At 36.8% G+C, this 15,051-nt stretch overlaps 1 protein-coding gene across 1 annotated transcript; it reads left to right on the forward strand.

Moving 5' to 3' along the window:
• Positions 1–9,753: 9,753 nt before the first annotated feature.
• Positions 9,754–14,150, forward strand: LOC147359285 (fatty acid-binding protein, adipocyte). Its single transcript, XM_086335403.1, has 4 exons — positions 9,754–9,889; positions 12,600–12,772; positions 13,365–13,466; positions 13,930–14,150. The coding sequence occupies exons 1-4, from the start codon at positions 9,817–9,819 to the stop codon at positions 13,978–13,980; spliced, it is 399 nt and encodes a 132-aa protein (XP_086191529.1). The 5' UTR covers positions 9,754–9,816; the 3' UTR covers positions 13,981–14,150.
• The last annotated feature ends 901 nt before the right edge of the window (positions 14,151–15,051 follow it).

Below are 15,051 nucleotides of genomic sequence, written 5' to 3' on the forward strand. Positions count from 1 at the left end.
GCAGGGATTCCCAACCCTCTTGTCAGGAACTGGGCCATATAGCAAGAGGCGAGTGGCAGATGAGAGCAAGCGAAGCTTCATCTGTATTTGCAGCCACTCCCCACCGCTTGCATTACCGCATTCCTGCTCAAGCTCCACCTCCTGTCAGATCAGCGGTGGCACTAGATTGTCATAGGAGCTCGAACCCTACTGTGAACCACGCATGCAGGGGATCTAGGTTGCATGCTCCTTAGTTTCAGGAAAACAAACACAAGCTCCCACTGATTCTGCATTATGGTGGGTTGTATATTATTATATATGTAAATATTATATTATTCATTATACATATCACAGTGTAATTATAATAGAAATAAAGTGCACAGTAAATGTTATGCATTTGAATCATCCTGAAACCATTTCCCCAACCCTGCCTCCAGTCCATGATTGTCTTCCATGAGACTGGTCTCTGGTGCCAAAAATTTTGGAGACTGGTGATCTACAGAACTACCAAGTCATACAGAGTAAAATCCCTAGCCCTAAAGAGCTCATAGCTAGAAGAGAAAAATCTTGACAGTGTGCATGTGTGTTTCTGTCTTTCTGGACATTTTCTTGGTGATGTCTTCTGGTTCATTTGCACATTTCTTTCTGGTTTTTCTAGTTAATATTTTCACTTTTGCCTACGGTCAGTTCTCCATAATGGTGCTTGCTTTATGACACAAAGAAAATGCAGGACGCACTCTATGTTCAGAAAGTGCTTTGCCAGCTCTTTAGTTGATTCCTACCTGGGCCTACTACACTATGGATAAAGAATCCCTTTTATGAATAAGAGGCCAAGTGAAGAAGTTATGCAACATGCTTGAAGCCACAACACAAGTCTGTAATTAGCCACTACCTTTTTAACTGACTCATAATCTACTGGCTTACTCACTCTTTTCAAAATCATCACCATTCTGAAGTCAGAGTCAACAGTCAGTCACTGGGAACATTCGTTCAGTGAATGGTACACAAACTAATACAGGTTACCTTTATGTTTCTTCTTAATTCTAAAATACGTAAAACAATTCTCATATGAAATGATCCAAGTAGTGTGGGGGGAGAGGAAATCAAGTGAAATATGACTAATTTTTTTGCAAAATTTCATCTTAAGACTCTGACAAACTCTAAAACATTGGTAATGATATTGCATTAACACAGCAACTTTGCTTCAATAAAAGGAGAGCCTTGGCATGAACTCTTCTTTAACCTACCACCCACATGCTGTGAAAACACTCCCTCTCATCATGGCTTTGTTTCTGCTCCTTATTATCCAGTGATTAGGTATGTTTCCTTGTCAACTTAAAAATTGTCAGAAAAAAAAAAAAAATACCCTGATTTCCTCCAAAAGAAATAAGCAGAGACAAAGGTCAGAGGGATACATTCCATGGAAGCTGTCCATCGTAGACCAAAGTGCAAAGCAGCTGGCCTGAATTAAAAAGTGCCTGTCCCCCCAGCACATACACACAGCCCACCAACAGCTCTGAGAGTCTGGGACCACATCTCCCATCTCCACATTTCCAAAGCAGAGTGAGACTCTGGTTGTTGAATACCCCTTTTCACAATTCTGGGGGAAGAGGCTGGCTTTACATGTGTGTATCAATGCTGTATTTGAATATCTATGAACAAAACCATAGTTTCCCCTTGTGGGAATTCCTTTTCTAAACAAAGTCAAATTTTCTCCCATGTGCCTTGTCTATGGGAACCAGGCTCCTTCAGAAGGAAGGAGCTTCCTGTACCATTTCTCAGCTTGTGCTGTGCTTAGTCATTCAGTTGTGTTGACTCTTTGCGACCCCATGGACTATTGTCCCCCAGACACCTCTGTCCATGGGGATTCTCCAGGCAAGAACACTGGAGTGGGTTGTCATACCTTTCTCCAGGGGATCTTCCCAACCCAGGAATCAAACCCAGGTCTCCCACATTGCAGGCAGGTTCTTTACTGTCTGAGCCACCAGGGAAGCTGGTGGCTCGATTTATCCCACTGCTTACCCACCATCTTGTTGCCATTCTTTTGCTCAGTCTCTCACCATCTCTTAACTCTTGCTTTGTAAATGAATTTATATCTGCTTACTCTCCCCTTTAAAATCTACCCTTCCCAGTGCCATTGTATCTTTGTAAAACACAGATTTGAGCCCATGGCTTTGTTGGTTTAAAACCCATACACAAGCATTAAGGATGATTATGTACCCTAAATCCACACCTCATTTCTTGTGTTAATCAATGTATTAATCCAGAAAATATTTGGTGAAAGAGGTATTAAGAAGTTTAAGTCATGGATAGGATATGGTTTAGGATGGAGAAGGGAGGTAAGGTACGAGGGGAAACCGGGTTTGGAATGAAGATATTGCTTATCTTTTATACTGTATATGCTAATGAAAGATGCTAAAAGCATTTTAAAAACTTTAGGAGATCAGCAAGAGCTTCTTGTGCAAAAAAAATTCATTTTAAGATGATTGACAAAGCAAAACATCTAAAAACACTTTATATTGTTTTATTTTGCTCCCAGGCTGATAATGAGAATGGGAAGTTGAATCATTAAGGAGAGGCAAAAGTCACGTGTTATTTATTGTTACACTTCCTCACTACATCTAGGCTAATGTCTTGGACACAGTAGGTTTGAAAAAAAGATTTTGTGAAAACTATTTGCTAGTTTGAGCTTCATACATTGAAACTAGGTTTGAAAATGTAAATAGTATAATTTCTACTAGTTTTCATGGAAGGCTGATCACTAAAATTTAGTTAAATCTGAATTTTTTCATTAATACAAAAGGAAAATATTTTTTTCTTTCCTTCATTCTTTTTAAAAAATTTTTAAATTTAATTTGGAGTATGGTTTATTTACAATGTTGTTCTAGTTTCAGGTGTAAAACAAGGTGATTCAGTTATACATATACCTATGTATACATATACATAGGTATATGTATACATATATATATACACATGTGTATATGTATACACATGTATCTATTCTTTTTCATGTTTTTTCCCATAAATGTTATTATAGAATATTGTGTAGAGTTCTTTGTGCTATACAATAGGTCCGTGTTAGAGAATATTCTTTAAAAAGTGTTGAGTGTAAGGTTGCACGGCATTAACTCTTTTTTTAGTGTGATTCTCCTTATCATAAACCACTTTACTCACATAGCAGTCCATTGGATGCTGTGGTAAAAGATAATTATTTGGTGAGGGAATATTCTATTTTATTTATGTATTTATGTAGCAAGAGTTCATCTTAGGAACTGAGATGAAGATAAATTATGGAGGAACTAGGCAGTTACTTGTATTCCCTGCTGCCCTGTAGAGCAGATACATAAAACAGGAGGTATGAGCCTCTGGTTTAAATTTCTGGACTGCTTACTGCAAGGCAGAAAGAATCTTCTATCTTACCTGATACATAACTTAAAGGACTTGTGCATAGAAAGTATATTAGCATCCCATAGAATGGCCTGTGTGTTTGGAACATAAATAGAGCTGCTTTTATTTATTTCTTTTTAAATTTAAATTTATTTATTTTAATTGGATTTAATTAATTTAATTTAATTTATTTAATTATTCTAATTACTTTACAATATTGTATTGGTTTTGCCATACATCAACATGAATCCACCATGGGCGTACACGTGTTCCCCATCCTGAACCCCCCTCCCACCTTCCTCCCCGTACCATCCCTCTGGGTCATCCCAGTGCACCAGCCTCAAGCATCCTGTATCCTGCATTGAACCTGGACTGGTGATTCGTTTCTTATATGATATTATACATGTTTCAATGCCATTCTCCCAAATCATCCCCCCTACCTCTCCCACAGAGTCCAAAAGACTGTTCTATACATCTGTGTCTCGCATACAAGAGACAGCAAAATATAAATTACACTAAAAAAATACATAAATCACACTAAAAAAATTATCATTACCATCTTTCTAAATTCCATATATATGCATTAGTATGCTGTATCAGAGAAGAAAATGGCACCCCACTCCAGTACTCTTGCCTGGAAAATCCCATGGATGGAGGAGCCTGGTGGGCTGCAGTCCATGGGGTCGCTAAGAGTCTGACACAAGGCGACTTTACTTTCACTTTCACGCATTGGAGAAGGAAATGGCAACCCACTCCAGTGTTCTTGCCTGGAGAATCCCAGAGACAGGGGATCCTGGTGGGCTGCCGTCTCTGGGGTCGCACAGAGTCAGACACGACTGAAGCGACTTAGCAGCAGCAGCAGCAGCATGCTGTATTGGTGTTTTTCTTTCTGGATTACTTCACTCTGTATAATAGGCTCCAGTTTCATCCACCTCATTAGAACTGATTCAAATGTATTCTTTTTAATGGCTGAGTAATACTCCATTGTCTATATGTACCACAGCTTTCTTATCCATTCATCTACTGATGGACATCTAGGTTGCTTCCATGTCCTGGCTATTATAAACAGTGCTGCGATGAACACTGGGGTACATGTGTCTCTTTCAATTCTGATTTCCTCGGTGTGTATGCCCAGCAGTGGGATTGCTGGGTCATAAGGCAGTTCTATTTCCAGTTTTTTAAGGAACTGAGCTGCTTTTAAAGACATCTCTTCAAGTAAGTAATTCTGTCAAGTAAGTAATTCTGATTTATCTCTTTGTATATTATCTTCTCCAGTACTAGAATATAAGCTCCATGAGAGAAATCAAGTGCCTGGTGTAGCTTGTGCAGTATTGAATCCCCAGTGGCTAGTAAATGGCATATGAGACATGCTGAATATATGAATGAAACTTGGTGTCCTGGTACTCTAAAACAGCACTGCTCAATAGAAATGTTATGTGAGCCACATACATAACCTAAATTTTTCTTGCAGCCACACTAAAAAGTAAAAATAAACAGTAAAAATAAAAGTAAAAAATAAATAATAATAATTTAGTGTTTGTTTAAAAAAACATTTTTTTTAATTTAGGGCTTTATTGGGTTATATTTTATCTAACCCAATACATCTAAAACGTTGTCATTTTGACATATCATCAATGTAAACATTTTTAATGAGATATTGTACTTTTTTCCATATTGTCCTCAAAACACAGTATGCATTTTATACTAACAGTACACCTCCACTCAGACTCTGAAGTTTATTTTGAAATGGTTGATAGACATTTACATTGCATAAAATTTATGGTTGAAAGTGTAGATTCACATATTCAGGTTCTTTCAGTTCAGTCGCTCAGTCTTATCTGACTCTTTGTGACCCCACGGACTGCAGCACCCTAGGCCTCCCTGTCCATCATGAATTCCCAGAGTTTACCCAAACTCATCTCCATCTGGCATCGATGATGCCATCCAACCATCTCATCCTCTGTCATCCCCTTCTCCTCCTGCCTTCAATCTTTCCCAGCATCAGGAGCTTTTCAAATGAGTCAGCTCTTCACATCAGGTGGCCAAAGTATTGGAGTTTCAGCTTCAGCATCAGTCCTTCCAATGAACACTCAGGACTGATCTCCTTTAGGATGGACTGGTTAGATCTCCTTGCAGTCCAAGGAACTCTCAAGAGTCTTCTCCAACACCACAGTTCAAAAGCATCAATTCTTCAGCATTCAGCTTTCTGCACAGTCCAACTCTCACATCCATACATGACTACTGGAAAAACTATAGCTTTGACTAGACAGACCTTTGTTGGCAAAATAATGAATCTGCTTTTTAAAATATGCTGTCTAGGTTGGTCATAGCTTTTCATATGTTTAGAAGTTTTATAACACGTGAATCAAGACCATTTTTAAAATTTTAATTAAAATTAAGTAAAATAAAAATGTAGTTTCTCGTTCATACTAGCACATTTCAAGTATTCAAGAGCCACATGTGATTACTGTATTAGTCCATCTCTAAAAAAATGTTTAAAATGTAGTGTCACATACACATGATATGCTCAAATGTGATACTCATTTGAAAATCTATTTGAGACAGTTTGTTACTAGAATAAAATGTCAACATATATTTTGAAAAGTAAACCATTATTTATAGACTGGGAGAAAATATTTGCAAAAACACATTTGATAGACAACTGCTACCCAAATGTACAAAGAACTCTTTAAATAATAAGAAACAAAGAACACAATTTAAAAAATGGGCAAAGACTTTAACAGACACCATATCAAAGAAGATACATGGATGGCAAATATGCATATGAAAGAATGTTCCACATCATACATCATCAGGAAAATGCAAACTATAACAATGATACCCCTGCACCCTATTAAAACAGCCAAATCAAAACACTGACAGTACCAAATGCTGCTGAGAACGTGGAGCAACAGAACTCTCATTCATTGCTGGTGGGAATGCAAAATGGGTGCATTCGCTTTGGAACTCAATGTGGCAGTTTCTTATAGAACTAAACATAGGATTACCCCATCATTTACTCAAAGAGGTTGAAAACTATGTCCACACAAAAACCTGCATATGGATGCTTACAGCAGCTTTATTCATAGTTGCCAAATCTTGGAAACAACCAAGATGTCCTTCAGAAGGTGAATGTATGAATGGACTGTAGTACATCCAGACAACGGAATATTTTTCAGTGCTAAAAAGAAATGAGCTATTAAGCCATGAAAAAATATGGAGGAAACTTAAGTGCACATTACTAAGCGAAAGAAGCCAATCTGACAAGGCACATATTATATTATTCCCGTTACACGACATTGAGGAAAAGCCAGAGCTATGGAGACAGTAAAAATGACAGTGGTTGTCAGGGTTGTGGGACAGTGGTGGGAGCATGGAAGGGAGATGAATAGGCAAAGCACAGAGGGTTTTTAGGGCAGTGAAATACTCTGTATGATGTTATGAGGATGAATATATGTCATTACGGGCTTCCATGGTGGCTCAGTTGCAAAGAATTCCCTTGCCAATGCAGGAGACACAGGTTCAATCCCTGGGTCAGGAAGATCCCCTGGAGGAAAAATGGCAACCCACTCCAGTATTCTTCCCTGGACTATGACATGGACAGAGGAGCCTGGCAGCCTATGGTCCATGGGGCTGCAAAGAGTCAGATATGACATAGTAACAGGTCATGGTGGAGAGGTCTGACAGAATGTGGTCCACTGGAGAAGAGAATGGCAAACCACTTCAGTATTCTTGCCTTGAGAACCCCATGAACAGTATGAAAAGGCAAAATGATAGGATACTGAAAGAGGAACTACCCAGGTCAGTAGGTGCCCAATATTCTACTGGAGATCAGTGGAGAAATAACTCCAGAAAGAATGAAGGGATGGAGCCAAAGCAAAAACAATACCCAGTTGTGGGTGTGACGTGATAGAAGCAAGGTCCGATGCTATAAAGAGCAATATTGCATACGAACCTGGAATTCAGGCCCATGAATACAGGCAAATTGGAAGTGGTCCAACAGGAGATGGCAAGAGTGAACGTAGACATTCTAGGAATCAGCGAACTAAAATGGACTGGAATGGGTGAATTTAACTCAGATGACCATTATATCTACTACTGCAGGCAGGAATCCCTCAGAAGAAATGGAGTAGCCATCACGGTCAACAAAAGAGTCCGAAATGCAGTACTTGGATGCAATCTCAAAAACGACAGAATGATCTCTGTTCGTTTCCAAGGCAAACCATTCAATATCACAGTAATCCAAGTCTATGCACCAACCAATAACGCTGAAGAAGCTGAAGTTGAACGGTTCTAGGAAGACCTACAAGACCTTTTAGAACTAACACCCAAAAAAGATGTCCTTTTCATTATAGGGGACTGGAATGCAAAAGTAGGAAGTCAAGAAACACCTGGAGTAACAGGCAAATTTGGCCTTGGAATATGGAATGAAGCAGGGCAAAGGCTAATAGAGTTTTGCCAAGAGAATGCACTGGTCATAGCAAACACCCTCTTCCAACAACACAAGAGGTGACTCTACACGTGGACATCACCAGATGGTCAACACCGAAGTTAGATTGATTATATTCTTTGCAGCCAAAAATGGAGAAGCTCTATACAGTCAGCAAAAACAAGACTGGGAGCTGACTGTGGCTCAGATCATGAGTTCCTTATTGCCAAATTCAGACTTAAATTGAAGAAAGCAGGGAAAACCACTAGACCATTCAGGTATGACCTAAATCAAAACAACAACAACATGTCATTATATTAATACTTTGTCCAAACACATGGAACATATAATACCAAAAGTGAACCCTAAGGTAATATATGGACTTTGAGTGATTATAATATACCAATTTAGGTTCATTCTTAGTAAAAATTACCATTCTGGTGAATGATATTGCTAATGGGGGAGGCTATCCATATGGGGGAATAGGGAGTACATGAGAAATCTCTGTACTTTCCTCTCAATTTTGTTATAAACCTGAAACTTCTCTAAAAAATTATCATAAAAGCAAAACAAACTAAAAACAAAAGCCATTTATTAGTTTAGAACATGAAGTTATCCCTGTATGAAACTTGATCATTCTTATTTTCTTGTTCGATGAATTCATAATAGTAAGCCTACCCTGAATGGTACATCACCCACAGTCTATATGTCTATGCAACAGTTCAGACTGAATGATCATTATCACTGTGCCGTTAACATATGCAACCATTCAAAGTTACTATTGTAACACAACTTTACCCGTTTTTCTTAGCAAATTTCATGCCTACAGAAAATCTGTCCTTTACGGAATCCTCTTACTCAACCATTTCTGGGAAGCCCTTAGGATTCTTACAAATCAATGATATGCTCAGCAGATACAGTTCAGTGTTATACGCAGTGCAGTGATACGGAACACACCCCATGATGTTTTAATTTTTTTTTTTGCTTTCCTAAAATCTGGGTGTGTTCACGGGAGTTTGTTGCCCATATGACCGTCTTCCATCATTCTGGTGGGGGTGCGGGGGGACCGATAAACATGGTTACTTTAGAAAAGCATTCTCATGACGTATTTGCTATGTAAAAGAAGGGAATTAGACCTCAGAAGCTTGTGACTACCCCACTCCAGATTGCATTTAAGTAAAGCAACACCATTTCGATCTGGATAAATTTAGAGCTTATAATATAGGTCAGGAACAGGACGAATTTTCTCAGTAAGGGGAGTATATTTTGGATCGGTGCCTTTTTTTTAGGAAGTCTGTGGAAATCCACACTATGCTCTTATTTAGGGAATGGAAATAATGAGGTTAAATGATCATTTGTCAGTTAAAACTGCTGTCTAGATTCCTGGTGGAGAATTAAACTTACTTTTTCTTTTTCATTCATATAAAACATTTGAAATGAGGAAGCTGGGATACTTTAAAATGCCATTACTTATTTTGTTTTAATTTCCAGGTAATTCCTGAGACAGTACTGCCCCCAATAGCCTTTGCAATTACTTAAGAATATCCAAGGTAATTCTTACGTTCCTCAATTCAAACGAACCACATAATTACAATTTTAATAGGAACTCTAGAAAAGGGAGTCAGAATTTATCCCAAGATAATTACACTGGGTCCACTCTACACTGGAATAAATATGTATGAAAAAAAAATAGGAAATTCAATGCACTGAATTTTAAGCTGTCAAAACAAGATTGTTGAAATATTCTGTTAAAGGTTAAAAATAAGTTGTACTCTGAGTCCAGTGACCATTTGCCAAGGAGAGCCAAAGTTGAGAAATTTCTATTAAAAACATGACTCAGAGGGAAAACTGCAGAGGCTGGCAATGAAGGAAATGATCAGATATCATTCCCAATTGGTTATGCCCAAGATCACATGTTCTGGGCACCTTTAAAAGGAAGATATCTGGACTCAGAGGGTAATAGCATCTTGCTGAAAGCTGCACTTCTTTCTCACCTTGAAGAATTCTAGAAAGCTCACAAAATGTGTGATGCATTTGTAGGTACCTGGAAACTTGTCTCCAGTGAAAACTTTGATGATTACATGAAAGAAGTGGGTAAGGAAATGCATTGTTGAATGGCTGGGCTTATAACTTTTTCTCTAGGAAAGAGAGGCCTATGGTTCTTTTTCACTCTGGAAGCATTGGTCTGACATGAAATGCTGCTTTCTATACAGAGCTGATAAAAATAACAAGTGAGAATCATTTGTTTCCAGAAACATTCTAGATGGAAGTCACAACTAATACTTCCTAAAGGTGAACTGATATGAAAAAGAGTATAAGTGGCATTGTATAGAAATGACAAGATTTTATTTGATTGCTAAACTTGAGTATCTTTGGTTTACTTGGCTTTCTGCCTCTTTTTCATTCATTCCTTTTGCATATAAAATAAGCAATAACTTGGAAATAAGCCTATATTTATTCCCTAGCATGTGATAATTTCCATTTGAAACTGAAAGCACTGTATTTATCATCTTAACATAATTTTTTGAGTAATGTATGTTAACCAATTATTTTATTGTTTTAAAGTCAATCTGTTAAAATGTGTGATTGTATTATGGAAGAAAAAAATCTAATTTCTGAAAATGTTTCCTTAAAAGTCTTAGATATTTGTTTGACTTAATATTACAAGGCATGACACAGAATTATTGAGAATAGAGGCTTTCAAGTTTTTGGATTCTGCTAAGATTGCCTGTATGTTCCCCAGATAATTACAAAGGTAAAGCAAAGGAGCAGAGAGGCGGGAATTCAGTCAGGCAGCCCTACCCATGCATGATGAAGATGTATCCATGGGTTGCAAATTAAGGAGGGATTTTTTTTCACAATATCTTTATTAGAGGTTATAATTTAATCCCTAAATCTCAAGACTTAACCTTCTTCTAAATCTTATAGTTATTTCTTGCTTGTTTATAACTACTGTTTTCCATGTTTATAGACAAGAAGGAAATCAGGAACATCAATATGAGTGAGAACTAGTTTTCCAGACTTCTGACTAGTTGTAACTCAATAAACTAATCAGTATGCACTGATATTGATATTACAGGACTTGAGTCTATTTACCTATTTATTTTTAGAAGCATTTTACACTTTTAGTATTTTATTTAAATTCTTATACCATTGCGTTTGGGCTTCCTATGTGGTGCTAGTGGTAAAGAACCCACCTGCCAATTCAGGAGATCTAAGAGACAGAGGGTTCGATCCCTGGGTCAGGAAGATTCCCCTAGAGGAGGGCATGGCAACCTACTTCAGTATTCTTGCCTGGAGAATCCCATGAACAGAGGAGCCTGGTGCACTATGGTTCATAGGGTTGCAAAGAGTCAGACATGACTGAAGAGACTTAGCACACATGCAGGCACCACAGTCTTTTAAAATGATTAAGTATTGATGATAATGAAAGACAATAAGATACATTCTGAAATTAGCTGCTCTATTTGATTACCTTCAGTCAGCAGGTATCGTTTTCATCAGTCAAATGAAAACAGAATCAAGCAAGAGGAGAGTGTGATGTTCCTAAGCTTGGAGAATCTGGACCACACCCGATGTCTCATGCACTCACTGTGCTGACTCACTCCATGAATTTGAGGTTACATTTTGTAACAGAGACAAGACTTGATGAAGCAGCATATTATCTTCCTACCTGTCACCACTTTCAGACAGGGAGCTAAATCAGAGCCTTAGCATTGCTTGTTTTGTATGATATATCGCCTCCCCACTATTCTTAAATTTTGGTATCTATACATAGTCAAAGAAGTAGATTTGTACATGTGCATTTAAAAAGTCCAACACACCTATGACTGTCATAAATCTCTATAAAACATGCAGTGATGGTAAGGTACTGTTTTCTATGTTAAGTTGTAAATAATTCAACCCAAAGCTGTAACATCCCCCAAAACACATTCATATTTTTTCTTTTTTTAAAAAAGAGGAGTTTGCCACTTAAGTGATTGGGAAGCAAAGTATTAATTTCTGAACTTACTAAAATAACGATTTCTTAAACTTTGAAATTTTCATTTGATGCCTAAGCCCTCTTTAAATTTTTCTATAATTTATTGGGAATACCATCACCATTCTAAAATGGTATGAATGCAAGAAAAGTTTTGCCTTTCAGAAAAAGTAATCAAGATCTTCATTTCAGAGTAATTATGAAAAGCCAAGAAAACTAGGTGTGGCAGCGAATCCCATTAAATGTGGTTTTTGTACACCCAAATTAAATTTTAACTGAGTGACTCTCTATTGGTCCCCTGAATCCTATTAAAAGTTCTGCCTTTGACTATGGATTAGATCATTTTTGTTATTCAAGAAGCAATGGTTGAGATTCCCAAGTATTTCATGAACTGAGTCAAATGAAGCTGGCTGCTCTCATGGTTAAGATGGCCAGTTATTTTGGGAGTGCAGTGATTTTTACGATATGTATGTCCCAGAAAATTTAACCTTTTACATATGCTTATAGAAAATTAACAATGGGTCTCCTGAAGAGTCTCATCTGAAACCCAGAGGGGGAAATTTAAAGAACAGACTTAATATCTAATTGTGCCTTGGGTGTTCTTTAAGTATTAGCTGATTTTACTTATTTTCAGGAGATGTTTAAATAAAGACTTTAATAATAAACTCACTGGAGTATTTCTCCTTTAATATACACACTGGACTGTAGATAGGTATATGGGCACACATGCGTCTGTCTAAATACACACACACACACCTGCTCTTTCTTAGATAAATATATGAGAGAAAAATTGTATACTTGACATTTGTCTTTTCCCAACTACAGGCGTGGGCTTTGCTACCAGGAAAGTGGCTGGCATGGCCAAACCCACTTTGATCATCAGTTTGAATGGGGATGTGGTCACCATTAAATCCGAAAGCACCTTTAAAAATACTGAGATTTCCTTCAAATTGGGCCAGGAATTTGATGAAGTCACTCCAGATGACAGGAAAGTCAAGGTGAGAAATAAAGAACTGGAGCAGAGTAAAAACCTGATTTATAAATGACTGCTGCCTATAGCAAACCATTTTGTAGAAGGAGGAAAGCCATTCCATTATAAGCCAAAAATCTCAGATTGCTAGATCTGAACCATGTTACCTTTGATATTTAGCTGGTGAATTTTCTCCCATTTAATAAAATTGTCCTTATTACTTTAAAAATGTTTAACATAATAATTTACTTGTCATACCATATATATGTGTGTATTTATATATATATATATATATTATTTGAAGTAAATTGAAGTAACATAACAATGTTAGAGAACTTTTAAAAGAGTGGGGGGAAAGGAAAAAAAAAAAACCCTATGATGCTATTCCACATAAATTTATTATCTATATTCTTTCACAGTATTTTTTTTTCAAATGCATGTTTGTATAATATTCTGATCATAATATACATGTAATTTTGTATGTTGTTTTTGGCATTCATTGTTTTCTTTTGCAACATTTTCTTGTAATTTAGAATTGCTAAGTACCTCAAAATAAGCAAATAAAAGCACTCTATTTTTTTTCCCTCCATCATTGTAATCACTTTTAATTGTCCCCACAGAGCATCGTAAACTTAGATGAAGGTGCTCTGGTACAAGTACAAAACTGGGATGGAAAATCAACCACCATAAAGAGAAAACTCGTGGATGATAAGATGGTGCTGGTGAGTATCTTCTCACTACTTAATTCTAGATTTTAGTGCTAGGTCATCCCATAATCGTTATCCTACCTAGAGAAATAGACAATCGCCCTTGTAGAATGAAAAGTTAGTCTATTGGGATTATGGTTTCACTCTGACAATTATCCTTCTAAGCTCCGTCTAGGTATACTGTGCCCCCAGCAGTATTTTCTTATCCCTCTCAATGTGAACCATATTGTATTGTGCATTTCTAATTATGTTTTTCACTCACCACATAGATGGTAAGATTCCTTGAGGCCAAGTCTTGTATCTTCTTGATCTTTGTGTCTCCCTAGTTTATTACAATATCAGGTATATAAGAAGAGCCAAGAGGGAATATCTTTTGATGAACATTTTTTCCTGCTCAACATTGAAGGAGACAATAAATAAATAAAACATAAGTTGTTTAGTCCTGAGGATTTTACCAATATTTTGCTTTTGTGCCTAGGAATGTGTCATGAATGGTGTCACTGCCACCAGAGTTTATGAGAGAGCGTAAGCCAAGGGATATTGAAATGGATGACGTTTGCATCGAACTCCATGACTTTCTGTTGGATACGTTGTCCAAACATATATTGTTATTTTCCACTAATAAGCAAGAAACTGATTTTCTTCCAGACTGATTTTGATATGGTTGTGTTGGTTAAATAAAACTTTTTAGATTTATAAGGCTATGTAATGATTTATTCATTATGTTTAACAATTTCTTACTCATAATTTAGTGATGGAAATATAAAATTGTATTATTGCTTTGTTTCCAGTATAATATGATTTGTAAAATAATAATCCAAGGTGAAAAAAATATGAATTTCCCATAGTCTTAGGTAGAAAATGATAAATATATACTATTACTGAATATGAAGTCCTTCTTTACCATAGCTACAGTCAAACAACACCCTCTCAGGGACCTAAGATAGATTTAAGTGTAGTGAAATTGTCCACAGTCGGCTGGCCCGTGTTGTCATTTCACAAAAATCTGTCCTAGAGCATCAAGACATAGAGGTAGAGTAGCAACAAAGAGTGTAGAAAAAGATTTCTGGGCTATAAATTTTAACCTGAAAAATTATTAGTAAACCAAGGTATCCCTGGAATCTGTCTAGAATTAAGTCCAAATCATCACATGTTACATTTATTCCAGAAAAGACATGACAGGCTTGTAATGAGTTATGATGTAAATGTTCTTGTAGTCATTTCCAAATTTTTCTTTTTTTCTTACCAGTGGATTTTTTTTTTTTTAATAGATATTGAATATGTCCTGGAATTTTTTATGCAAATAAAATTTCCCTGGAATTTCAATATATAAAACAAACAAAAATGATAATAAAGCCAGTAAGGGTGTGTTTTCATTTGTGTGTGAGAGAAAGAGAGAGAAAATTTGTTTCTTCTGCACTCTGTGGAAATTTGAGGCATCTCTATAGATCCTTGGAGTTCCATGTACATAGACTGAAATTTCCCTATCACATACTTAGCTCTTATGGGAAGCCAAAATCTTTTAAAGTGTGTCCTGCAATTGATACATGCTGTTTGTGATGCTTCCTTTAAAAATAAGTTTATTAGAGACTTCCTGGTG

The sequence above is a fragment of the Bos grunniens genome, chromosome 14 (genome assembly GCF_055505025.1).
Source record: "Bos grunniens cultivar Pamir isolate PY7600 chromosome 14, Bosgru_T2T1.0, whole genome shotgun sequence".
NCBI classification, from domain to species: Eukaryota; Metazoa; Chordata; class Mammalia; order Artiodactyla; family Bovidae; genus Bos; species Bos grunniens.